The 26,860-nt window shown below is 44.8% G+C and overlaps 1 protein-coding gene across 2 annotated transcripts; it reads left to right on the forward strand.

Annotated features, from left to right (window-relative positions):
- Nucleotides 1-3,413: 3,413 nt before the first annotated feature.
- LOC109937162 (NACHT, LRR and PYD domains-containing protein 3-like) lies at nucleotides 3,414-26,860 on the forward strand. Of its 2 annotated transcripts, XM_020535765.2 has the most exons (11): nucleotides 3,444-3,617; nucleotides 5,687-5,783; nucleotides 11,395-11,561; nucleotides 12,063-12,234; nucleotides 12,329-12,394; nucleotides 15,290-17,021; nucleotides 24,774-24,860; nucleotides 24,971-25,141; nucleotides 25,260-25,430; nucleotides 25,573-25,740; nucleotides 25,903-26,860. In XM_020535765.2, the coding sequence occupies exons 1-11, from the start codon at nucleotides 3,459-3,461 to the stop codon at nucleotides 25,988-25,990; spliced, it is 3,078 nt and encodes a 1,025-aa protein (XP_020391354.2). In that variant the 5' UTR covers nucleotides 3,444-3,458; the 3' UTR covers nucleotides 25,991-26,860. The 2 variants fall into 2 exon arrangements, with proteins under 2 accessions (XP_048476767.1, XP_020391354.2); XM_048620810.1 differs by lacking the exon at nucleotides 25,903-26,860 and having other exon boundaries at nucleotides 3,414-3,617; nucleotides 25,260-25,363; nucleotides 25,573-25,733.

Genomic DNA, 26,860 nt, shown 5'->3' on the forward strand with positions numbered 1-26,860 from the left:
GAACCCCCTTCCCCTCCCCCTTTTCTGATGAAGGGTCTAGGCCCGAAACGTCAGCCTCTCTGCTCCTATACTGCTGCTTGGCCTGCTGTGTTCATCCAGCCCTGCACCTTGTTGTCTTGGATAGACTGGGTTTGTTTTCACTGGAACGCATGAGGTTGAGGGGCAACCCGACAGAAATTTATAAGATTGTTAATGGCATGGATAGAGTGGAAAGTATGAGGCTTTTTCCCAGGGTGGAGAGGTCAATTACTGGGGGACACAGGTTGAAGGTGCGGGAGAGGTGTGCGAGGCAGGTGTTTCACACAAAGGGTGGTGAGTGCCTGGAACACGCTGCCAGAGGAGGTGGAAGCAGACACAGTAACGGCATTCAAGAAGCACCTGGACGAATACATGAGTAGGAAGGGAACAGAGGGATAACGATCCTGTAAGTGAAGACAGTTTTAGTATGGAAGGGCAAAATGACTTGACTGAGGCTTAGAGGGCCAAAGGGCCTGTTCCTGTGCTTCATTGCTCTTTTGTTCTATGATTAAATGGTTGTTTAAGATATACAGTAGTGGTGATAAGACAGTGAAACATTTTCTTCACAACTCGATTGATGAAGAATACATCAAAACAGGTCAATTCCAGTGAACTGCACAGAACAGGCATTGGGAACAGTTATTGAATCAACTGTGGTTTAACATGTAGAGAGGGCAAGGATTAAATGGGTCAAATGACAACACAAGTTTGGATTATTTAACGAGAAAGTGACAGTCCCTACGTTTTCTCCCCTGTCAGGCTCCAACTGACTTATTGAGGATCTTGCTGCTGGAATCTTTAGAGGAATATTCCCAACTCTTCTACTTCCCTGTCTTGCCGAACTGTTAATGTAAAGAACCCATCAAAGGCTTGTCCTGGCTCTCTCTCCTGCCTCAGAGACCAGTTCCACCACTCACCCTGGAGTCACTGTCAGTGATTCTGATTGTGCTCACACACTTATGCAGCATGGATCAAATTTTTGTTCAAATCTGAACAAGGCATACATCACCCAAAAACACAGAGAGACATAGAATCATACAGTGAGCAAGGTTCAGCCAGATAAAAGGGTAAAAGAGCTGGGAGTATTGCATTATTGATAAAGGAGACTATCACTGCAGTCATGAAGGAGGATGTCTCAAAAGGCTGATTGAATGAGGCCATCTGGATAGAACTTAGAAATAGAAAAGGGGCGATTAATTTGCTGGAATTATATTACAGGCCTTCCAAAGGTCAGGGGGTGATAAAGGAGCAGATATGTGTGCGAGTAAGGTGTGACAGAAACAGTTATAGTCGTAGGGGATTTTTACCTTGCTAACATGAACATGATTTCTGTTCCCATCCTTTTTCTTGTCCACTGACATTAATTTCACTGTCACTCCTGGTATTTAACCAGATATTTGCTAAAACTCATTTCCACATCCATACCCGTTCTGAGGAAGGGTCACCGGACTCGAAACATTAGCTCTGATTTCTCTTCACAGATGCTGCCAGACCTGCTGCACTTTTCCAGCAATTTCTGTTTTTCTTTCTGATTTACAGCATCTGCACTTCTTTTGGTGTTTTGTTTTTAGGAGATTACTGGGGTCCTGGTGGAGATATTGAATACTTTGCTGGCCATAGGTAAAGTCCCAGATGACTGCAGGATAGCTAATGTGGTTCCTTTGACAAGAAGGGCAGCAGGGATAGGCCAGGTAATTACAGAACAGATCATCTGATGTCAATGGTAGGGATAATATTGGGAAAAAAATGCTGAGGGACAGGACGGATCAACAGTTGGGAAGGTGGGATTGATCAGAGATGGTCAGTATGGATTTATCATGGGGTGATTCTGTCTGATTAATTTAATTGAAAAGGTGACCAAATATATTGTTGAAGGTAATGCAGTTGATGTGGTTTACGTGGACTTCAATAAGGCCTTTGACAAGGTCCCATCTGGAAGGGTGGTCTGAAAGATAAGGGGCCATGATCCAAGTCAAGTTGGCAAACTAGATCCAAAACTTGCTTGCAAATAGGAGGCGAATGGTGATGATGGAAGGTTATTTTCCGGTTGGAAGCTTGTGAACAGTGTACCACAGGGATTAGTGCTGGAACCCTTGTTATTTGTTATATACATTAACAAATTGGATGTGAATGTAGAAGGCATAATTAGTAAGTTTGCAGATGACAAAAATTGGGGTGCTGGTTATAGAGACAAGGATGACCTTAGGCTACAGTCTGATACTGATCAGCTGGTAAATTGAGCAGAGCAATGGCAGATGGAATTTAATCCTAATATGTGAGATGATGCATTTTTGGAGGTCTATGAGTATGAATAGAGGTTTTCTGAGGGGTATTAAGGAACATAGATCCCAGAAGGTGTCAGCACAGGTAGACAGGGTGGTAAAGAAGGCATACAGGATGCTTGTCTTCATTAGCCAGGACGTAGAGTATAGGGGCAAGCAAGTCATGTTCCAACTTTGTAAAACATTGGTTAGGCCACAGATGGAATACTGCGTGCAATTCTGGTGATCATACTATTAGAAGGAGGTGATTGCACTAGACAGGGTGCAGAGAAGATTCACCAGTCGCAGTTATGAGAGACCGGATAGGCTGGGTTTGTTTTCCCTGAGCAAAGAAGGTTGAGAGATGATCTGATTAGGTATACAAAATTATGAAAGGTAGAGATAAGGTAGATTGAGTGAGTTGTTGGTTGAAGTTGTTAGTTGGTTCGCCAAGCGAACTGGTTTTCAAGCAAATGTTTCGTCTCCCTTCTAGGTGACACCTTCAGTGCTGTCTAGCCTCCGTTGAAGTGCTGTTGTTCTGTCCCGCTCTGAACTATATGGTCCGTTCTGTCACGGTGGGTAGTCCTGTTTCCGGTTTTGCACCGTTTGCACTCGTTTCAGTACACTCGGCATAAAAGGGCATCAGTTTAACAGGGACAAGCTAAACAAAGGGAAGCACGAGAATTCCTAGAGGCCTGGTTTTCAACCACCTGTATGATAAACAAACATGTTGAAATTGACCCCATCGATGTACCACTACGGTGCAAAAGTGGAAACAGGTCTATCCACCATGAGAGACCGGACCATACAAGTTCAGAGCAGGACAAAACAACAGCACTTCAACGGAGGCTAGACAGCACTGAAGATGTACCCTGGAAGGGAGACACAATATCTGCATGAAAACCAGTCAGCTTGGCACACCAACCAACAACTCCTGGGAAATGGAGAATATGGAAAAAACAGATAAAGGAGCATGAAGCTGAGTCAATATTATTCGGACACTGTGGATGATGTAACAGGATGAATTTTAACACGGAAGTAGTCAAACTGAAATCCCAAGGAAAATGCATATATCAGCAAGTTGAACAAACCATCCGTGGTGTCTTAATGCGCCTGCGCACAGCCGGGCCCGGCGGCAGTTCAACGCGCCTGCGTAGGAACGGGCCCGGCGGACGTTCAATGCGCCTGCGTGGTAGCGGGCCCAGGGAAGCAGAAGAAAACCTTTCAGTGAAACGATTGCCAGTCAGTGCGGTCCGAGCGCAGCTACTTGAGGGAATAAAGATGGAGGTTTCGACAGAACTAAGCCCGGCACAACACGGAACAGCCTCTACGGTTCAGGTCGGCGATGGATATTGAGCAGAATAACCACTTTTCTGTTGTGTGCGCGCGCGCGGTGGCGCGCGGTTTTTCAGGGGGAGGGGCGCCCGTGAATCCAGGCCCCAGGCCCAACCGGAAACGTGGCCCCACCCCCGCCCCCGAGCTCACGTGATCCGCGGCATCTGCCTGGGGGCACCGATTGGTAGATCGAGCTGTCAGACAATGGTCCGCCCAACCAATGAGGGGGGTGCGCTTCCTGGGAGGGCGGGTTCCGGCTTGGTGGGGGAGGCCAGCCAATGAAAACCCGGAGTGCCTCCAGGGGGCGGGGACTTGGTGCCATTGGGACAGTTTCGAAAGGTCCTTCCCCCTCCCATCGCCCTCCTCATAGTCATAAATAATCCCCCTCTTACTCTCATCCCTATATCTCCTTCATAAACTCTCACCCCTCACTCCCCTCCATAACCCTCACTCTCTTCCCTTCTATAATCCTCACTCCTATATCTCCTCCATAACCCTTACCCTCCTCCCCTCCATAACCCCCTCCCCCCCCTCAAACCTCCCCCTTCCATGACTCTCACATCCTCCTCCTCCCCTTCGTAACCCTTCAACCTCTCCATAACCCTTATTCCCCCTCACCCTGTCCATAACTCATCAACCCATCACTTCCTGCATCCCCTCATCCTTTCCCACCCTCATCTCCATAATCATTCTCCCTTCTCCTCTTTCACCCTCATCGCTCATCCCCCATCCCCTACCTTTGCCACCTCATCATCACCTTAATGACCTCTGCTGCTTCAATCCTTTATGATATTAGTGGGTCTGTTGGTTCTACGTTTATCCCTCAAGTGATAGCCAAACTGCTTATACTTATACTTCCACTTCCACACTTTTATTTCTGGAGACCCCCATGGGTCTGTCTTTGTCCTCTTCTTATATGCTTTGGTTTCAAGCCCCTCCAAGAGAGTAACCAAATAAAAGTGCCACCTTTCACTTACTCCCTAAGAACACTGTTTGGGAAATGTGGCATAAAGGGTCGCAATAATCCATCACATCAATTGCCTCACAGCTCTGTAATCTCTTCACCCTGCTTCGCTTTTGTTTGGAGACATAATTGATGAGAAACGTAGTCGTTTTCCAGAGTGGGGAGAGGACGTAGACTGAGAATTTGATTTAGACACAAGGGCAAATCAAATGCACACAGGTGAAGGACTATGATTGTAAAACTGCAATTAAATGTGCCACATTCATACTGTATGTTGCTTCTATACATGTAACGTGTAATCAATGCTGTACCTTGACTCATAACACATTATTGTGGAACAACAGTAAATATAATTTCCTCCTTCACAAATTATTCAGTTATTGAGGCCGTGAGAGACACAATAAATATACTGTAATTGAAATTCCAGTTGGGTCACGTATCCAAGAATATGTGGTCATGACACTGCCCTGGAGGCCTGAGGAGTCATCCAGCTCAGTTGTGTAAAATTGAAGGAAGTGTTTTTAGAATATGATAGTGATAAACCATACGTAGGGAATGTTATGATTGTACTCAAATATGATCAGTGAATACAGCATCACCAGACTCTGAAAATCTGAGCAAAGGCTCATTCAATCGATCCATCATCAACTGGTCCGTATGCCCGTGCGGAATGTTCTCTAGTGTACAGGGAGGTTCTTGTGGCGCAGTGGTAGTGTCACTGCCTCTGAGCAGGAAGTCCAGGTTCAAGTCCCAACTGCTCCAATGACATCTCTGAATGTGTTGATTAGAAAATATTGTCTCCAGCACAGGATTAAGGCAGGTTGTACTGTGCAATGGGTCAGTCTTACCCTTGGGTGTTCCCAATGTAGAGGCTTTCCTGAGGGCAGCTGTCTTGTGGAGATCACTAGAACTCTCGGGGTTTTACTGAGCAGCTGTCCATACCCGCAGCACAGCACAGCAACAGGCCCTTTGGCACACTATATCTGCTCCAAGAGTTAATTGGAAATGTTTAATCTCAGATTTTAATTGCTGTGTTACAGACGTTAAATGATGTAACAAGGCAACGTTCTCCTTCTCACTTCAACCATTTCCATTTAACCCTCTTCAGGACCTGGAAACACCTGTCAGTGTCATACCTGAAGTTCCAGAAGGTTCAAACAGCGAAGAGGATCCATCCCCACCAAAAAAAATGAAATTGGACACAGGTGAGGTCATAAAATACTGCAAAATATGATTTCCTTTGTGATAAAATGTTCAATCTCAAGCCAGAACCTGCACTGTGACAGGAACAGGAAACAGGAGGGGGATGAGGACTAAAAGAAAAATCCTCAACCAAGTTGAGGAGTCTCGCAGTCACAGGTAAAAGAAGGCCCTCCGAGCTAAAATTGCCGAATAGGTGCTAGTATTGGGTATGGTGAGCCGGATGTAGGCCAGTCACTTGGAGCACGGTCTTCAGTGTGAAGCACTCAGAAAGCAGGGGGCTGCCCCGAATGGAATAAGGAGAACTGGTGGGGCATACACATACAGTGGTGAGAGATTCTGTCGAGGGGATTTGGGGGTGGTCAGAAAAACATTCAGGACAGTGTTCTCAGGGAGTAAGTGCAAAGTGACACTTTTGCTTGGCTAATCTCTTTTGAGGTGGATGAAACTGAATATAATAACTGAACGTGCAAAAATAAGACGAGAACAAAGACAGGTCCATGGGATTCTCCCGAAATAACAGTGTGACATTGGAAGGATGAAAGTCCTTTGTACTTTTTCAAGCAAATCCCGCATACTCGAGTTACAGTGCCGTGACAGAAGGAAAACATCTCTGGAATGGTTGGGATGAACCCCAGACAGAAAGGGAGAGCTCAAGGTCAACCAGTAAACGTTTTGGATTCTGTCTTTAGAAGGAGTATGAATGTTTTTGACTCCAGAACTGAGTCGGTGATGATAGAGCAAATCTGGTTGTTGGATGTGAGAGTCGTCAGCAAAAAAACAGCATTTATTGCTAATCCCTCGTTGCCATTGAGAAGGCAGTGGGGAGCTGCTGCCTTCAGTTGCTGCTGAGCTGCTTAGGAGGAAAATGTGAGACATCATCAAAGTACAGCCACTGAGCTGGAGCACGATACAAGATCTCACTTTCTTGGGGCACCGGATTAAGCTGAGCAAGAAACAAAGGGGCTGGCTTTGTTCTGATTCCACTAACAGCAGTCGTTTTTTTCGGAGAAGTGTTCGGAGCAGTCCATAGGATAACAGCTCATGTCAGTGGAGGATCAGAATTATCTAGATCTGAGATTAGAGATCAGAAATAAAGGGAAGAACTTTTGGATATAAAGCATTAGGTAGGAAGATGCATGGTTAGATTCATTAGCAATGAATGAATGCAATAATGTGTCCAAATTATGATGGCCTGGGATTGGAAATGGGAGCTATAGTATACAGTACCCACGAGAGCCCTCTTTACTTGTCTTTCTGTATTATGTGATGTTACATGTACATAGGATTTGATAAAGTGATCCTGTTGCTAATTCATTTTGAGGGGAGTGGAAAACCAGAGTTATAGAGCGCAGAAACAGATCCTTTGGTCCAACCAGTCCATGTCACACATAATCCCAAACTAAACTAGTCCCACCTGCCTGCTCCTGTCCCATATCCCTCCATACCTTTCCTGTTTGTGTACTTATCCAAATGTCTTTTAAAGGTTGTAATTGTGCTCGCATCCACCCCCTGGAAGTTCATTCCACACACGAACCACCCTCTGTGTAAAACATATGACCTTTATAGGATTAATAGTGTTAAGAGACAGTGCTCGAACTTAAGGTTATTGCCTTGAGTTCATATAGACTTGGTCCGTGTAGTTCAGAAATAGGACTGGGAATAGAATGTTTTTCTAATTTTTTGGCAGTTTGGCAGATAATTGATCCATAATTTGTGGTTGAGCTAGTGGACATTGACAGGTTTAGAGGAGACAAACTAAAGGTGCGATAAGTTTGACAAATTTGTGCACTTTGTTTTAAAGAATTGACTGTATGTAGATTCATGGATTGTAGCACGTAGCATTTGGTTATAATAGACTCCATTTCTGGGATTTTGAAAGAATGTAAGGTTCAGAGAACGGACCATGACAGCATTCAGTTGTGCCATGCGACAGAGCCGGGGCTTATTGTAAAGTTTCCAATCGGTCAGCTCGTCACTGAGAAAGCAGCTCCTGGTTCTTGTTTGGTTGGAGGCACTTAGCTGCACATTTGGGAAGGCAGCTGAAGTCATAGAGATCTACAGCACAGAAAGAAAGGCCCTTTGGCCCATCGAGTCTGCACTGGTCAAAATAACCACAACTATTCTGATTCCATTTTCCAGCAGTTGTATGCCTAGGTGTCACAAGTAGACATCTAAATACTTCTTAAATATTCTGCCCATATCATCCTTACAGGTAGTGAGTTCCACATTCCCACCACCCTCTGGGTGAAACCATTTTTACTCACATCTCCTCTAAACCTCCTGCCCTTTACCTTAAACCTATTCCTGTGGTCATTGATCCCTCCACCAAGGGGAAGAAAGTTTCTTCCTGTCTACCCTCCTCAAAATCTTACACATCTCAAACATGCCCCCCCTCGATCTCCACTTGCTCTAAGGAAAACCGCCCCAGTCTGCTCAAACTCTTCATGACTGAAACTCTCCACCCCACGCAAAATCCTGGTAAATCTCTCTTTGTACCCTCTCCAGTGTGAACACATCCTTCCGATAGCGTGCAATCAAGTCAAATTGCCACAGTCTGACCGATGGTGCTGCTCTCTCTTTGGAGAGACAACTGGTGGTGGTTTAATCTGAGGACCACCATACTGCAGGTGAGGGGAGAAATTGAAAAGGAGAGACCTTCATGGGAACTTCAGCCAGAGTAGGAATCGAACCCATACTGTCGGCTTCACAAACCAACTGTCCAGCCAACTGAGCTAAGCCTACCCCCAGTGAGGGGACCGGAACTGCACACAATGCACTCCTGTGGCCAAACTAAGATTTTACACAGTTCCAGCATAAACTCCCTTAAACTCTACGCCTCAGCTAACAAAGGCAAATAACCCACACGTTGCCTTAACTACATTATCCACCTTCTCTTCTAACTTAAGGGAGTGGTGGAATGAATGCCAAGGTCCCTGTGATCCTTGTTGCTTCCCAGGGTCCTACTGTTCGTTATGTATTCCTGTGCCTTATTTTGTCTGCTCAAGTGCGTTGCCTACACTTACCAGTTCCAGTTGCAACTGATCAGCCCAATTGACCAGCCTGTCTATTGGTACCTGTAATCTAAGGCTAACCTCCTTACTATTTACCACCGCGCCAATTTTCATAACATCCGCAAATGTAATACATTCAAGTCTAAATTGTTTACGTATACCTGAAACAGCTGAGCAGTTAGAACAGGACCAGGCCCATCAGGCCTGCACCAAACACATGATGCCTTTCTGAACTAAAAGCCTGTTGCCTCCACGCAGACCATATCCCTCTATTCCCTGCTTTTTCATGCATTTGTCAAGGTGCCTCTTAAACAAACATTGCTATTGTATCTGCCTCCACTACCTCCTGTAGCAGTGCATCCAGGCACATATCATCTTCTGTGTTTAAAGAAAACTTACCTCTCAGATATCCTTTAAACGTTTCCACCATTAACCTTAAGCCTACGTCCCCTAGTAATTGATCTTCCTACTCTGGGAAAAAAGACTCCCAGCTCTCTCCTCAGCTTCCACATTGTTCTGTTAGTGTGGTGACCAGAACTGTACACAAATGCAGCCTAACTAATGTTCTCGACAGCAGCGACATGACGCGCCAATTTTTAAACTCTATGCCCCAACCAATGAAGGCAAGCATGCCATATCCCCTGTTATAACAAGGTGTAAAGCTGGATGAACACAGCAGTACAAGCAGCATCAGAGGAGCAGGAAAGCTGAAGTTTTGGGCCTAGACCCTTCTTCAGAAAAATTTTGGCCTGCTGTGTTCATCCAGCTTTACACCTTGTTATCTCAGATTCTCCAGCATCTGCAGTTCCTACTATCTCATGTCATATCCCCTTCTTGGTTACCGCATCTGCTTGTGTTGCTGCTGGATGGCCCTGTTTTTCAGAATGAATTCATGAAGCGGCAGAGAGATGGAGTCAGAACTTTGAAGAAATTCTGCGGGGTTGTGAAAGTGGTAAGGTTGCTGGCCGTGTGTGTCAGAAGCCGTGAGGGGCTTGGAGGAAGGATGCCAGCATTAATATTTCAGCACAGCTTGAGTAAGAGGAGGATGTAAAAAGCCAAGGGGAGTTTGTAATTTGGCGAAGATCTGCAGTTCTGACAGTGAGCAAACACTGGAGTGCAGATGGAGTCCACTGAAGGGTGAACCCAGGACAGGAGAGCGATAAACTGAAATAAGAGCATTCATTAAGGCAGTGCAAGATGGAGTGGCTCTTCAGTGGAAACTTTCACACCAGATCAATGGAAGAATTGTAACCCCAAGTGCAGCTCGAATAGATATCGTTGTCATTCACATGTGGGGGCAGTTGCTGAGAAACCTTCATTGACCGCATTTGCTATTTGATAAACGGAGTTCGATCACATTGTACTCCCCATGTTTACCTTGGATGTTAGAAATAGATTTTAAGCATATTGCAAACCGTATCACTGTTCGAACTGGTGAAACGGTGGAAACTTGTTGCTTTATTCCCTTTGTAAATTCACTGGATCTCAAGGCTGGAGGGTCTGTCACTGAGCATATTCAAGGAAGAAAGTGATAAACTCTTAGATATTTAAGGCGTCAAGGGGTATGGAGAGAAAGCACAAATATATCATCGAGCTAGAGGATGAGCCTTGGTCATTTTGTCTATTTTAAAAACAAAAGTTACCGATCCCTTACCGAGTCAGAACACACTGTAGTTTGGTGATTCTGATTTGATTTAGACTTTATTGTCACATGTACTGAAGTACAGGAGTGCAGTGAAAAGTTTTCAATGTGGGAACCACCTTAGGTACAATTACGTAGATACAAAAACTTAAGAACAAGGTAGAAAGACATAAGGAACAAAGTTAAAAGTTAAATATTACAGCCCTTCTTAGTATTAAGCCTTCCTTAAGTGCTTAGCCACACCAGGACCCCACTTCCTATTGGGCTCGATCTCCTCCGCTTTGGCACGCTTTTCCCCAATGCTGGCTCAATCTCCCCTGCTCCCATCCTTGCTGCAGACATCGGGGGGAACCTCCATCGCCGTGTTGGGCTCGCTTCTGGGATCTCAGACCGCCAAAGCCCAGATCTGGGTGCCTCCGTTCTGGGCCTCGGCCTCGCCTTCAGCCTGCGCGCCAGGCAGTGGTCTCTGCTTCGATCTGCGCGCTGGGCCTCGGGAACTTACCCAGGGTCCCGGGACAGCTCCCCCCCCCCCCCCACCCAAACCCAGCAACTGCATCGCTCCGGACATCTAGTCAACCGCTAAATTCAATAAACCCAATAAATGACAAAAGAAGAATAAGAAAGGGAAGAAGACCAGACAGAGTGGACGAGCCTACTCTGTTGCCATCTTGCAGAGATGTCGACTGCCGTGAGGCCATGCTGAGACCGCTGATGCAATTGCTGAAGTCAACAAGAGGTAAGTAAAGTAAGATATTTTAAAAATGAGAAAAGAGAGAAAAAGAAGAAATGAAATGAAAAGTGGGGAGAGCAGGCTCAGAGCCCTACTCCACTGCTATCTTGTCTACGATCAAAATATAATCTGGGGTTTCTCCATCGCTGGCCATGCGAATTTGCCATTCGTGTCTGAAATTACGTGGGTTTTTGGGCAGTATTTGATGATGCAGCTGATTGTTTTCACAGATTCTGGTTCTGCTGTCGCCGAGTGCTTGAAAAAGTGCGACGATCACCAGCTGTTCCAGTTGATAAAATTCTACCAGGACAGACTAGAACAGGCGATCGAAGAAGGAACAGAAGGACTCAGTCTCATGCTCAAAGAAAAGGGATATTTCAGTGACCAAGAGCATCATGTAAGTCTAAAAACTGTGCAGCTGTGCCAGATCCATTCACATGCCAATGAAGTTGGTTTTCCTCCTATTAATAATTCTCCTTCTGGTTTACTCTTTTCCAAATCTAACCTAAGTCTCACTTTACTGCGGTTATTATCCGCAGTTCAAAATTGCACCTTTCCTGCCACTTGAGCTTTGACTTTCTGCAATTCTGTTTCTGCGGAGATTGCTAAGTGTGACAGCAACAAGGAGATACAAGAAGCAAATGGATCATATCAGCCAATAATCTCATTTCATATTGGGCACTGAAGGACAAATCTGAATTTGGTTGGTTCACATTTATTTGCTTTTAATGATTGAAACAAGCTGTGAACAGAGTATTCAGTCTCAGTTCCGAATAAGCCCATGCTGCGTTCTCTGCCCAAAAAAAGGCTGGGAAATTTCTTCACTGATTCTTTCCCTTCTAATTTCGTGTTTACTTTCCACTCTGCTTCTAAATATATTCTTTATTATTCTACACAGAAAATCACTGAGCTCTTGGAAAAGGGAAACCAGGCAGACAGTTCCAAACTTCTTCTAAATCTGGTGATGGAGAAAGGCTCTCAGGCAAGGAGGATGATGTGGGAGTTCTTTGCGAAACAATGCGATGAGCATCCAAAGTTAGATAAAATGTTGAAAGAAATAGAAGACCTTGGTACAGTGAAATCACACAAGTAATTTATTTTCAGATTCAGACACTGCTAACCGCAAACCGATCTGACCTCATGAAATGTAATTGCTTTCAACAGGATCTGATTCATTCGATTGCATGAATATTGGCCGAGATTTATCTGAAATGCCCAGTCAACTGAAAGGTAATGAATGAAATAGAGACTGCACATCGTTTATTTAACTTGTGACAATTAGGAAGTCTATTAATGCGTCCATTCGCTTAGAGAAATTGTCAGATTTTGTGAATCACGTAGAGGCTGAGAGAACATGAATGAAAGACGAATGGTTTCATAGTCAAGCTTTTCAGTGTGCACTCAGCTTAAAATTCATGTGATTTCTAATATTCCGTAACCATCTGGAGAGGGTATTATTTCAGCATTTTCATTAGCTGAATGGTTTTCACCAGTTAAGCATCACACAATATGAAAACTTGTCCGTACCTGGCAGGATGCTGATATACTAACACTCTGTACGCACCTAGTGGGATCATGATTTCAAACCCTGTACACACTTGATAGGACCCTGATTCACTGGCATCCTGATGATAAAAATACGGGTAGCACTGAGATAATCTGCAAGAAACCTCTTATACCATCAATTTATTTCCTTGCCCGTTCACAGTCTGTCCCTGTATGTGTACACAATTCCCTAGTTAACCTGTTTAAGTCCTTACTGACAATTGTGCAGAATGACAGTAGAACTTCTGTTGAGGGAATGAAGGGTTTAGGGAATGAGGGAATAATGTCTAAATATTGAGCACCAAAAGTGGAACAAAGAAGATTGGCTTTTCCTGACAAAGAGGTGAGAATTGGTGTTGTGCAGAGATATTGACACATGCTAGGACTGCATTTATTTACATAGGTGAAGGTAGTGGTGGTGGTGAGGCCATGAAGAGATTTGAAAAGAAGAATGTGTGTGCTTAAATTAAGAGTCAGTGTTGATTGCAGTAATTTATTGTACTGAAGAAGTCCATGTCAGGTCCCCGTGGAGCAGTCCAGAAAGTGTCACTCCATTTTTAAAAAAAAAAATTTGTGGGATGTGGGCGTCACTGGCTGGCCACCATTTATTATCCGTCCCTAGTTGCCCCTTGAAGGTGGTGGTGAGCTGCCTTTTTGAACAGCTGCAGTTCAGCTGCTGTGGGTTGACTCACAATGCCCTTTGAGAGGGAATTTCAGGATTTTGACCCAGCGACAGTGAAGGAGCGGCGATATATTTCCGAGTCAGAATGGTGAGTGGCTTGGAACGGAACTTGAAGGCCATGGTGGGAGAGAGATCAACAACTGCACCTCCCAGTCGCGAACCATTTCAACTCTCCCTCCCATTCCTCAGATGACATGTCCATGCTGGGCCTCCTGCAGTGCCACAACGATGCCACCTGAAGGTTGCAGGAACAGCACCTCATATTCTGCTTGGGAACCCTGCAGCCCAATGGTATCAATGTGGACTTCACAAGCTTCAAAATCTCCCCTCCCCCTACCGCATCCCAAAACCAGCCCAGCTTGTCCCCGCCTCCCTAACCTGTCCTTCCTCCCACCTATCCCCTCCTCCCACCTCAAGCCCCACCCCCATCTCCTACCTACTAACCTCATCCTGCCCCCTTGACCTGTCCATCCTCCCTGGATTGACCTATCTCCTCCCTAACTCCCCACCTACACTCACCTTTACTGGCTCCATCCCCGCCTCTTTGACATGTCTGTCTCCTCTCCACCGATCCTCTCCTCTATCCATCTTCTATCCGCCTCCCCCTCTCTCCCTATTTATTTCAGAATCCCCTTCCCCTCCCCCATTTCTGAAGAAGGGTCTAGGCCCGAAACGTCAGCCTTCCTGCTCCTCTGATGCTGCTTGGCCTGCTGTGTTCATCCAGCTCTACACCTTGTTATCTTTGAAGGTCATGGTGTTTCCATATATCTGCTGCCCTTGTCCTTCGAGATGGAAGTGGTCGTGGGTTTGGAAGGTGCTTTCTGAGGATGTTTGATGAATTTCTAAAGCGCATCTGGTAGATAATACACATTGCTGCTGCGTTCCGTGGACACCGTAGCCGCAAGTTCATTTCCTCCAAGTCCCCTTCCCATTTCCTTTTGAAGTGAACAAGATTTGGATATGGGCAACAGAGTTTTTAGATGAATTCAATTTTATGGAGGGTGCAAGCTGTAAAGTTGACCAGGAGAGCATTGGATAGCCTCGAGGCAATGGAATCTTTTTTTTCAAAAAAATAACAAAGAGGGGGCAGCTAGAACAGCCGATTAGCTGTGACAGTGGCCGAGATTGGTGAAATTGAGATGGTGGATACAGGTAAACTTGGTGATTGAATGGCTGCGGGATTAGTAATTTAAGGTCTGGTGCGATGCTGTTTGGAACTTCTGTCATAGTCACTCACCCACTCTCCCTCAGTCTGCATGTTGCCCAAAAATCCAACCCAATAACAGAGATACTCCTCACTAGTCAGGTTGACCATACATAGAATGTAGACCTGTACAGCATAGGAACTGGCCCTGCAGCCCATGATGTTGTGCCGAACATGACGCCAAATTAAACTACTTTCTTCTGCCCGTCCTTGGTCCATATCCCTCCATTCCTTGCATATTCATGTGCTTATCTAAAAGCCTCTTAAACACCCCTATTGTATCTGCCTCCCACCGCTACCCCTGGCAGCGCGTTTCACACTCCTACCATGCTCTGTGTTTAAAAAAAACTTGCCCCTCACATCTCCTTTGAACTTCTCCCCTCTCACCTTAAATGCATGTCCCCTAGTATTAGACATGTCAACTTTGGGGGAAAAAGATTCTGACTGTCAACCCTATCTACGCATCTCATAGATGCGATTTTATAGACTCCAATCAAGTCTCCCCTCAGCCTCCACTGTTCCACCTCACTGATGTGCAGTGCCTTACTTCCAGTGACAAAGGTTTAATTGCCACATGACCTTCCATTTGCAGCTGGAAAATAAACCTTGCAGTAGTGTGATTAAGAGTTTGTTTTGTTTTTAATGACTGTGTAACTTGCATCGAGAACCACTTTCCTGTCTGTTCTAATTGAAGATGCTCAAGTGAAGCACAAAGAAGTGCTGCTGGAACAGACTGAACTGCTGAGAGTGAATTCGATCTTAAAGAAGGAGAAGGTGAAGATTTTCCAGCTGGTTGATCATTACGCCGAGCTGTCGATCATTTGCACGCCACGGGATGTCCAGCTTGTGGAACATGAGCTGCTGGCAAGAAGCCGAGAGCACGATGTGTGGAGAGAGAAACATCTCCGCAAAGAAATGACAAAAATCCAACCTGATCAGCTGTTCCAGGCCAATCCCGCATCCGAAAACAAATCTGGGATCTCGTCAGCACTTAGTGGCGTCCAAGGCATTGGAAAGACAACAATGGTACAAAAAATTGTTTATGACTGGGCCACAGAGAAAATGTACCAGCAATTTCAATTTGTGTTCAGTTTTAAATTTCGGGACTTGAACTCTATTAACTGCAAGATAAACTTGAGGGATCTTATTCTTACTTTCTATCCTTACTTTGGGAATGTTCTGGGGGAGCTCTGGAAGAGTCCAGAAGGATTGCTGTTTATATTTGATGGTTTGGACGAATTTAACGACAGTCTCAACTTCGACAATCCAAAAATGATCGAACCTCAGACCTTCTGTGCAGATCCGGAGTTCCAGTGTGAGGTGTCTGACATTGTGTGCAGCTTAATCCAGCACAGCCTGCTCCCAGGATGTTCAGTTCTGGTGACCAGCCGTCCCACGGCGTTGTATTTATTGGAAAAGGCGGGGATCGGTGTCTGGGCTGAAATCCTGGGAATGGTTTGTGATGAGCGGAAGGAATACTTCAACAAGATTTTTGAAGATCAGGCTGTGGCAGCAGCTGTTTTCAGACACTTACAGGAGAATGAGATCCTGTATCCCATGAGCTACAACCCTTCTTACTGCTGGATCCTCGGTTTGTCACTGGGTCCCTTCTTCACACAAGGAGATGGGACGCAACAGGAAATTCCCAAGACCATCACCCAATTGTACTCTCACTATATTTGCAACATGCTGAAAAGTCATGGCCAGCAGATGGAAAACCTCCGTGATGTGTTTCTGAAGCTTGGTGAGATGGCCTTCGCAGGGATTTCAGAGAAGAAGGGTGTTTTTAGAAATGAAGACTTGATCAAATACAATCTACAACCTTCCCAGTTCCTGTCTGGGTTCCTGATGGATCTTTTGGGAAGAGATGAATCCGCACAGAGTGCGGTGCATACATTCCCACATCTCACCATCCAAGAGTTTGTGGCTGCACTCGCACAGTTCCTGACTCCCGAACCAAAGGACATTGTGAAGCTCCTCAATGAAGCCCAAAGCAAGGAAGGCGGGAGATTTGAGATATTTCTCCGTTTTGTTGCTGGCCTCTCCTCTCCGCAGTCAGCTCAGCCCCTGGAGGAGTTTCTGGGTCCGTTTCTTAAACAGACAACCTCCCGAGTGACGGACTGGGTGAAGGAGAAGGTTAATGGACAGCTTGTAAACACAAAGAATAAAATAGGGAAAAGGAACCATATGAACACGTTACACTACTTGGCTGAGTCTCAGAATAAGGTGCTGGCTCAGTCCACAGTCGGATCTGTAGAAACATTTAAGTTTTGTGGGTTGCGACTGACCCCAGTTGACTGTGTCGTCCTGTCTCATGTCATTGGACTCTGCAATACAATAAAACACCTCAATCTGGAGAACTGCTTCATCCAGTATGAAGGATTACAGCGACTGGGCCACATACTACACAAATGCCGCGAGTTGAGGTAACTTTTTTTGGTCTCAGCAGTCAGGATTGTGTATATCCTCCATAACAGAGGGAAACATAGAACATAGAACATTACAGTGCAGTACAGGCCCTTCGGCCCTCGAAGTTGCGCTGACCTGTGAAACCAATCTGAAGCCCATCTAACCTACACTATTCCATTATCATCCATATGTTTATCCAATGACCATTTAAATGCCCTTAAAGTTGGTGAGTCCAGTACTGTTGCAGGCAGGGCATTCCACTCCCTTATTACTCTCTGAGTAAAGAACCTACCTCTGACATCTGTCCTATATCTATCACCCCTCAATTTAAAGCTATGTCCCCTTGTGCTAGCCATCACCATCCGAGGAATAAGGCTCTCACTGTCCACCCTATCTAATCCTCTGATCATCTTGTATGTCTCTATTAAGTCACCTCTTAACCTTCTTCTCTCTAACGAAAACAGCCTCAAGTCCCTCAGCCTTTCCTCATAAGACCTTCCCTCCATACCAGGCAACATCCTGGTAAATCTCCTCTGCACCCTTTCCAGTGCTTCCACATCCTTCCTATAATGCGGCGACCAGAATTGTACGCAATACTCCAAGTGCGGCTGCACCAGAGTTTTGTACAGCTGCAACATGACCTCATGGCTCCGAAACTCAATCCCTCTACCAATAAAACATAACACACCGTACACTTTCTTAACAACCCTATCAACCTGGGGTGACCTATACACATGGACACCGAGATCTCTCTGCTCATCCACACTACCAAGAATCTTACCATTAGCCCAGTCCTCTGTATTCCTGTTACTCCTTCCAAAGTGAATCACCTCACACTTTTCCGCATTAAACTCCATTTGCCACTTCTCAGCCCAGCTTTGCAGCTTATCTATGTCCCTCTGTAACCTGCAACATCCTTCCACACTATCCACAACTCCACCAACTTTAGTGTCATCCGCAAATTTAGTAACCCATCCTTCTATGCCCTCATCCAGGTCATTTATAAAAATGACAAACAGCAGATAAGATGTAGCAGAGAAGTTGTCAATGATCAGAGGATCAGGTCGTAGTGCCCTTAAGACTGGGGAATCTAAAACAATCTTTGTGATGCAATAGAGATAACAAAGTGTGGAGCTGGAGGAGTGCAGAAATTTCTGAAGAAGGGTCCCGACCCGAAAGGTTAGCCTTCCTGCTCCTCTGATGCTGCCTGGCCTGCTGTGTTCCTCCAGCTCCACACTTTGTTATCTCAGATTCTCCAGCATCTGCAGTTCTTGCTATCGTTGTGATGCAATAAGGTTTTGCTAGTCTCTGTTGAATCAGTAAATATAGGTCATAAAAGGGTCTGGCAAATCGTAATGAGGCTGGTCAGGAAATTAAAACAAAATATTTTTTCCTGTCTATCATTTCAATTTGTCAATGGACAGAAACCCCAAGTCTTTAAAAAAAAAATCCTGCATTGGTTTAAATGAAGTGTGTCTTGTCAAGTGCTTAGTTTCCTGGACTGGGGAAATGAAATATTTTTGTGCTGTAATTATTTGCAAGCGTTTGCAATGTGAACGTAAGATGCAACATTTAGCAAATGAAACTTGCCAATTGCAAAGGCTCCGATTGAATGACTAGTCGGACAGTGTTCCCAGCGTGCACAATGGCTAATGGTGAGGGTGTACACAGGGGATAGTGAGCTTGGAAATCTCCTGTTATCGACCGCTCCATGTGGGCACCAGGCAAGGAAGGAGTTATCACCAAAAACTCCTGGGCGAGGGGTATACCTGAAATAAATGGTGAGCTAGCTTTTTAGGGAATACACTGAGAGCCTCCTGTCAATCTACATAGAAATCCTACAGTGGGGAAGCAGGCCATTTGGCCCATCGAGTCCATACTGACTCTCCGAAGAGCATCCCACCCAGACTCACCCCATTACCCCATCCTTGTAACCTTGTATATCCCATGCCTAATCCACCTAGCCTGCACTTCCCTGGACACTATGGGGAATTCAGCATGGCCAATCCACCCTAACCTGTACACCTTTGGACTGTGGGAGGAAACCGGAGCACCTGGAGGAAACCCACGCAGACATGGGGAGAATGTGCAAACTCCATGCGGACAGTTGCCGGAGGGCAGAATTGAACTAAGTCCCTGGCGCTGTGAGGCAGCAGTGCTAACCACTGAGCCACCATGCCACCCCACGGACATGGACATTTAGTTCCATAATATTACTCACTCAGCCATATTACAGAAATCCATATAATGTAGAGTGTAATCTAAGATGTACAATATAGAGTACAGAGAATCAACACTTGATTGTCTCATTGTAGGAAGTTCAACCCATTTTCAAAAAATCAGTTGCCGACCAAAATTATACCATGCACTCCATGTGTGGTCTAACCAAAGTTCAATATTAGGCTCTTATGGCACAGTGGTAGTGCCCCTAGCCCTGGGCCAGAGATTTGGCTCCATTCCTACTTGCCTTTATTTCTTTACGGACTGAATTGAAAATACAGTCAGCACAGGATTGGCTTGTTTTATGGGGTGTTTCACCTGTGTATCTGTGTTCAGTGATGTACTCCCATGTCCTGCAACTCTCTAACACTAATATAATATTTATTTTATGAGGGACGTGCAGACCCCTTATTATTTTTGTTGATGTCCAATACCTTACCTTTATTAAGGTGGAAGTAATTTTGCCAGTCGTATTTTCATATGTAGTTCTGTTAACGCCTTATATTCTTTGTATTGCACTACAGAATTGATGATTCCACTCCTCCCATCATCTTTAGTTTGAAGTTAGCAGTTGTCTTTGATTCCAGAATATCTGAATTGTGAATAAACATTGTGAATAGCAATGCTGCCAGCAATTTTCCTTGTGGAACATCACTCTGTAACTTTGTAACTCTGACTAACTTCCCTTTAGGCATTTTTAATCAGTCTGTTCTGACATGTTATGAAGATGTTTTGACTTGAACCCCAGACCTTCTGGCCTAGAACTAGAGACACTACCACTGCGCCATAAGAGCCCGAGAGCTTCCTTTTATCCTCATTCTCCACTATCTGTCTTGAAGGCATCTAGCTGATTACTCGGCTAATTGTTTTCTGACCCCATTTCCTCTGACCTTGCATACTTTGTATTGGCTTCTCAAAGATATAAATTATTTGATTTTACGAAAAGGCATTATTTTCATCTGTATTTACAAGGACACGGTGGTATGTGTTAATGTCACTAGATGAATAATCCACAGTTCCAAGCTAACGTTCGGATGACAAGAGGTTTGAATTCCATGTTGGCAAATGGTTGACCTTAATCTTCGTCTGAAAGTCAAGTAAACCATTTGATTGTATCAAACTACGAAACTACTAAACAAGCAAATGAATGGACCACCTAGGACCCACCTAGTCAACATGTATGGCATGGCAGACCCAGCCCCCTTAATTGTGCACGCCCCTTTTTATTTGCGTCTGGGGACTTGTGCCAAAGTTGTGGAAACTCATTCACAAACTAGTTAAGCAACAGCTATCATAACTGCGGAGACAATAGCCCAGATACTATGGCCACCATCCCTGGGTTTCCTATGTCCTAGCAGCAGCACTGACCTACCAGAGATAGCGATTCAATGTTATCTGGTTGGGAAGCAGTTGTTGTGGAGTTGTGAACGTTGGCTGTGGACCCTGTGATGTCTCATGGCTCAAGTCAGACACGGACAAGGGAGTATCCTGCTGACTACCAGCTGCAGCTCACACTTCAATCCCCCTCCATGTTGAACACAACTTGGAAGAAGCAGTGAGGGAGGTAGGGGCACAGAATATATTTTCGGTGGGTATTTCCAAGTCCTGTCACCAGGAGTGGTTTATTAATCTCCTGACAGGCTGAGTTCTAAAGGGTGTAACTGCTTGACTAGGTCATGACAGATAGTGAGGGAATGAATGAGGGAAAAATCTATTTGACCTTTTCCTCCTCAATCTGTCAGTCACAGATGCATCAATCCATCATTGGTATTGTTGGAGGCAGACAATGTGGAGCCCCAGCTTCACATTGAGATACCTTAATCGTGTTATGTGACACTACTCTTTTTAACTGATCCAGCAGCTCAAAACTGAGCGTTCATGAGACACGGGACTATCAGAAGTGACAGTGTTGTATTTAATAATCTATATCCTCGTGGGACCCTGCGTGTCGCCAGTCTTCTATTGGGACCCAATGGGGCGATCCACCCTGATGTCACCATGAGTGTAGAAGCACATGTTTAAAAATGTGCTGTCTACCTGTTGAAATGACCCCACAGGACTACTTGCATGCCACACAGTGGAGGCAGTGTGCAATAAACAGGGCAAAGTGATCCCAAAACCAACAGCTAAGAATTCTGCCCAATTCACTTATGAATGGTGGTGGGCAATTAAATAGATTGTTGCAGGTGGAAGCTCCTCATTCTCAACAAGTCCAGCACGTCGGTGGAAAAGACGAAGCTAAAATATTTGTGTCTGTTTTTCGTCAGAAATGTTGAGCAGATGATCCATCTTCTCCTGAGTTCCCACGCATCACAAATGCCAGTTTTCAGCCAATTTTGTTCACTCCACGTGACCACAAGGAAGGGCTGAAGGCACTGCATTGAATCTGTGAGGGCTTTGGGCCTTGACAACATCTGGCTAGTGTATTAAAAGCATCTGGTCCAGTCCTACCAATGCCCCTAACTAAAGCACTTCAATACAGCTGGTATCTATATGGCAATGTAGAAATTTGCCTGGAAGCGCAGGACAAAAATAACCCAGTTATTTAGTGCTCTTACCCTTGCTTTCTCCTTGCATTTTTATTCATTGATGATAAATTATCAGAGTTCAAAATTTGCTCTTGTTTTTAGCAGAACATATATTTTCCTAGACTCTCACTTTCAGCATGTTTCATTGCTGGTTTACTTTGTTGTGGGTTTTTGGTTTTTTTTCCCTCTGTTTTCCCAAGTTCAGCCGTCAAAACCGGATTTTCTCCAGTCAAAGACAATCCTTGTCTGTACCATGTATGTGTCCTCCTCATTCAATATTTGAAGCCTGTAATATGGCATCGTGTCACAATAACCTTAGACTCTCCTAACTTTTGTTAATGTTATCTGCCCTGGTTCAGTCCCCATCCCCACGCTACTTTGGGCCTTTTTTAAGATTCGGTGAGGAACTAATCCCTTACACATTGTAGGAATTTGTTTCCTTTATCCTCTTCATTCACCTCTTCTGGCCAGTCAATATGAAGGAAATGGAAATTCAAAATGGTTCTTATTTAATTTGTTGACTTACTTCCCAAATGTTTCATATTGTCCTTCTACTCTCCACTATAAGGTGGTTTGTACGCCGCTTCAATGACAGTGGCCAGTCGTTTATTATTTCCATCCATACGGACTATATTTCTGTTTTCCAAATGGCTGCAGCACTTGTTTATAAATTGCCATTTTGTTTTCCATAATAAGCACATTTACAGCTACTGCTCAATTTTCATCAGAATGTTACATTCTGCAATGCTTAATTGATTATCACTCCTGACTTTTATGTAGTCTTATCTAAGTAAACCCAATTTAGCTTTTGTTCATCTATGTATTAATATATCCAATTCCCCTGTTTTGGTATTCATAAAATCACAGAATCCATACAGTGTGGAAGCAGGCCATTTGGCCACTGAGTTCACATTGACCCTCTGACCCACCCTATCCCTGTCACCCTGTATTTCCCATCGCTAACCCACTTGGCCTGCACATCCCTGGACGCTGTGGGCAATTTAGCATGGCCAATCCACCTAACTTGTACATCTTTGGATTGTACATCTTTGGAGGAAACTGGAGCACCCGGAGGAAATCCACGCAGACTTAACACAGACAGTCACCCAAGGCTGGAATTAAACCCAGGTCCCCAGCGCTGTGAGGCAACAGTGCTAACCACTGAGCCATTCATTTTCAGTGAAGGAGAAAACAGAGTTAACATTTCGGGTCCGGTGATTCTCCCTCAGAACTGATGGTGGCAGGGAAAACGTCAGTTTATATGCAGAAAATAGGGAGGTGGGTAGGGTAGGGGAGGGAGTAAACGATAGGATAGAGCCCAAAGAGAGAGAAAGACAGTTGGACAGACAAAGGAGTTGCTAACGATCAAGCTGGGAGGGTGAATAGTTGTTATGGGGACTGTTTGTGACTGTTGTTAGTCACTAACAGTCCCCAAGGCTGGAATTAAACCCAGGTCCCTGGCACTGTGAGGCAACAGTGCTAACCACTGAGCCATTGTGCCGTCTCATGTACGTTGCTGAAAGTTTGTGACTGTTGTTAGTTGAAACATTAACTCTGTTTTCTCCTTCACAGATGCTGCCAGACCTGCTGAGCTTTTCCAGCAACTTTGTTTTTGTTCCTGATTTACAGCATCTGCAGTTCTTTTCATTTTAATTCCTTCAGTACGGTTCCTTCCATGTCTCTCAAAAGTGAGTTTCCCCCCACCTCATCATCTCAATAGCTGCGCTTTAATACTTTTGATCTGACTGCTTTGTCAGATTTCATTGACCACAGCAATAATCGAGAAATTATTACTCTTTCAATCCAGCTTTTAACTTTGTTCCTAATGCATTATGTTCCCCCCGCAGGATCTCCTCCCTGTTCCTACCTGTGCCCTCTGTGCCAACATGAGCCACCAGAAATTGAATATCCCTCTCCATTTCCAGATGAGAGATCCCTTACCCTAGCACCTGGTAGCTAACGCACCCTACTGGGTCCTGGCGAGTCATTGCAGTGGACGTTGTCTATTTTCGTTTTGATAGAATCCTCTATCACTGCTGTATGTTTATTCAGCTATTCCATTCCTGGGCAATCTTCAAGGTCACAGTGCCTTAGTCTGCATTGTGACAGTCTTTGTATCCAGTACGTTGTAACTGTTTGATGGAGAAGTCCCTGGAGATCCATCAACCTATCCCAAGTTGTACATATCTTACCCAGCACTGCCATGCTCCGCTTCCCATGACTGTGATCTCCTCTCAAGTGTGATTATGTTCCAGATAAAACAGTTCAGAAGTTTGTCTCTCCACCCTACATTATCATATAATCCCTACAGTTTGGAAGCAGGCCGTTCGGCCCATTGAGTTCTCACCGACCCTCCGAAGAATGTCCCACCTGGACTCAACCCCCACCCTGTCCCTGTAACCCTGCATTTCCTATTGCTAATTTGGCTAGCCTGTGCATCCCTGGATACTATGGGACAATTTTAACACTGCCAATTCACCCAACTACATTTTTGGACTATGGGAGGAAACTGGAGCATCCGGAGGAAACCCGCACGGACAGTCCCCCAAGGCTGGAAACGAACCCAGGGCCCTAGTGCTATGAGGCACCTAACCACTGAGCCACTGTGCTACCTGTAAAGCTTTAGGATGTTCCTACCTTTGAGTCAGTGTGACAAAAGGTAGATATTTCCTATTAATATGGAGTCTGAGATATCTGCTGTCTGCAACTTCCCATAGATGACAGTCAGACCATTTCTTAGTTTTAAAGAATACCAGTTAATCATTTCTAATTTCCTGTTACCCCATGCCCTGATTTTTAATGATAGTTGCTGAATGTAATGAGGAGTTGTACAGAGTCAGATTAATTGTCAGGGATTTTTGTTCATTTGTTGCTCATTCTTTCAGCCATTCTTTGTTTTGTTCTTTCTCTCTTTCTCTCTCTCTCTTCTCACCCCAGTGATTTCCCCTAACATCAAACAGAAAAACACTGTATCTGTTCATGGAACAGTTTGTTTCTCACTTTCTATCTGTTTGTGGCTAGATTGGGGCGAAATAAGCTAGGAGATCCAGGAGTTAAATTGCTTGCTGCAGCTCTGATGAACCAAGACTGCAAAATACAGAAACTGGAGTAAGTATCGCGCTGAGAGTTTGTTTTTCTTCTGCTACATTTCGTACATGTAAGAAATTATACATAACATGGTTTGCTCTGATTTCTCCTGTTCCCTTCTTGATCCCCAGGCTGAAGAGTAACGCTCTCACAGATTCTTGTGCTGAGGATCTTGCCTCTGCTCTTGGTACAAATCAGACGTTGGCGATTTTGTCCCTGAGCAACAACAAACTGGGTGATTCAGGAGTCAAACTGCTGTCAGTGGCTTTGAAGAACCCGGACTGTAAAATACAGACGTTAGTGTAAGGTCAAATTGTGGTACTCTGATTTAATTGGCAGCTGGTTATTACCGATTATAGTGTCATTAATAAACAACGAAGTTCATGCCTTTTCCTTTATTTTTCTCTCTTTGATCCTCAGGCTGAAGAATAACTCGCTGACAAATTCTTGTACTGAAGATCTAGCCTCCACTCTCAGCACAAACCGGTCATTAACGGACCTGATCCTGGGTGGGAATAAGCTAGGTGATTCAGGAGTGAAACTATTGTCTGCAGCTCTGAGGAGCCCAGACTGCAAAATTCAGAAGCTGCTGTACGTACCAGGTTGTGAGAGATTGCATGTGTAGTAACTGGATGTCAGATAGTTTTAATTATCGCCAACGATTGGGAATAGTGTACCCGCAAACACCGAATATTTACATTAACCTCAGTTGCTTCTCTTGTCTTGTTCCCAGGTTATGGGATGTTGGAATCACTGATTCTTGTACCGAAGATCTAATATCTGCTCTCAGCGCGAACCGGATTCTGACGGACCTGAACCTGGGATCAAATGCCTTCACAGATCGATCGGTCCCTGCTTTCTCCCAACTCATACAGACCTGCAGGAGTCTGAAGTGGATCTGGTGAGTGCTCATTTTAATATTCGAGGTTATAAGTAAACAATAACTTAGGTTTGTAATCTCGAGGGGTAGTACCTGTCTGAACTGTATTGAAATATTAAGCCCCGGCTGCCTGTTGTTCTGTTGAGTCAGTTTACTTTCTGTTTCATTGTTAATTTGTTTCAGGCTGGGGCGAAACCGGTTCAGTCCGAGCAAAAAGAGACACCTCAAGTTGCTGCAGAACTCCAGACCAGGGCTGAGCGTCGAAGTCTGAACGTTTTAGTTTGTAGTTGTTACTGGTCTTGTTGTGTGAACAGTTTTGGCCGATCTTCTGTCCCTCCCCTTTAATCAGCCACTGTCCAGGTTTAGATCCTCTTGGCTGTTTGCTCGAGCCAAACAAGTGTTATCCGCGCCCCCACCCTCCCCCTGTTGTGATGCCAGGGGCGCAGGGTTATGGGAGTTAGTCACCTGGCACCAGGGCTCTGCTTTTGCAGGGTTTCCGGGCCTGAATGTTCCCTACTTCAAGCTCTGAGGAAATGCGTGGTCAGGAAGGGTCCAACCTGGGACTTAGTCTGGCCTGAAATATGACACTTAGTATTTCTGGGTTTTTAGATTACATTAACAGTGTCTGCGCTCAGTATCTGTCTCCGGTGAACACGAGCGAATTGAGGATAGGAATAGGGTATATTCAGCTGGGATGATTCCAGCTTCCAAAAGCGGCCAAGCATCCTATGTCGGATCACCCTAAGCTGGGTCCACAAGCCGAGAGGAGAAATTTGCAAACTGCTGGATGAGAATCTGCTGTGGGTGTTTGTGGGCGTTTGTGGTTTTTAAGCACCCTGATCTCCCCGCAGTTCCAGCGCCAACATGGGAACTGGTGTTAGCCAAGGCAATTTAACTTTGCCAAATTACAGTGGACTGAATTTTAAAGCAGATTCATTGTGGATTATGAGATTTTCAAAAACAGCTGATGATTCCTGTGGAACATTCTGTGAAAATGGAGGTTCTGATGAAGGGATTTGTATAAACCATATTTACGTGGCTTTGTATAATGATGCACGCTTGGAAATGTTTCTAACTTTGTTAAACCTCACTTCTGCATCACGGCTTCCTGGATTAAATAAATAAAGAACTGGTAACAGTG

The sequence above is a fragment of the Rhincodon typus genome, chromosome 48, assembly GCF_021869965.1.
Source record: "Rhincodon typus isolate 14 chromosome 48, sRhiTyp1.1, whole genome shotgun sequence".
Classification (NCBI taxonomy): domain Eukaryota; kingdom Metazoa; phylum Chordata; class Chondrichthyes; order Orectolobiformes; family Rhincodontidae; genus Rhincodon; species Rhincodon typus.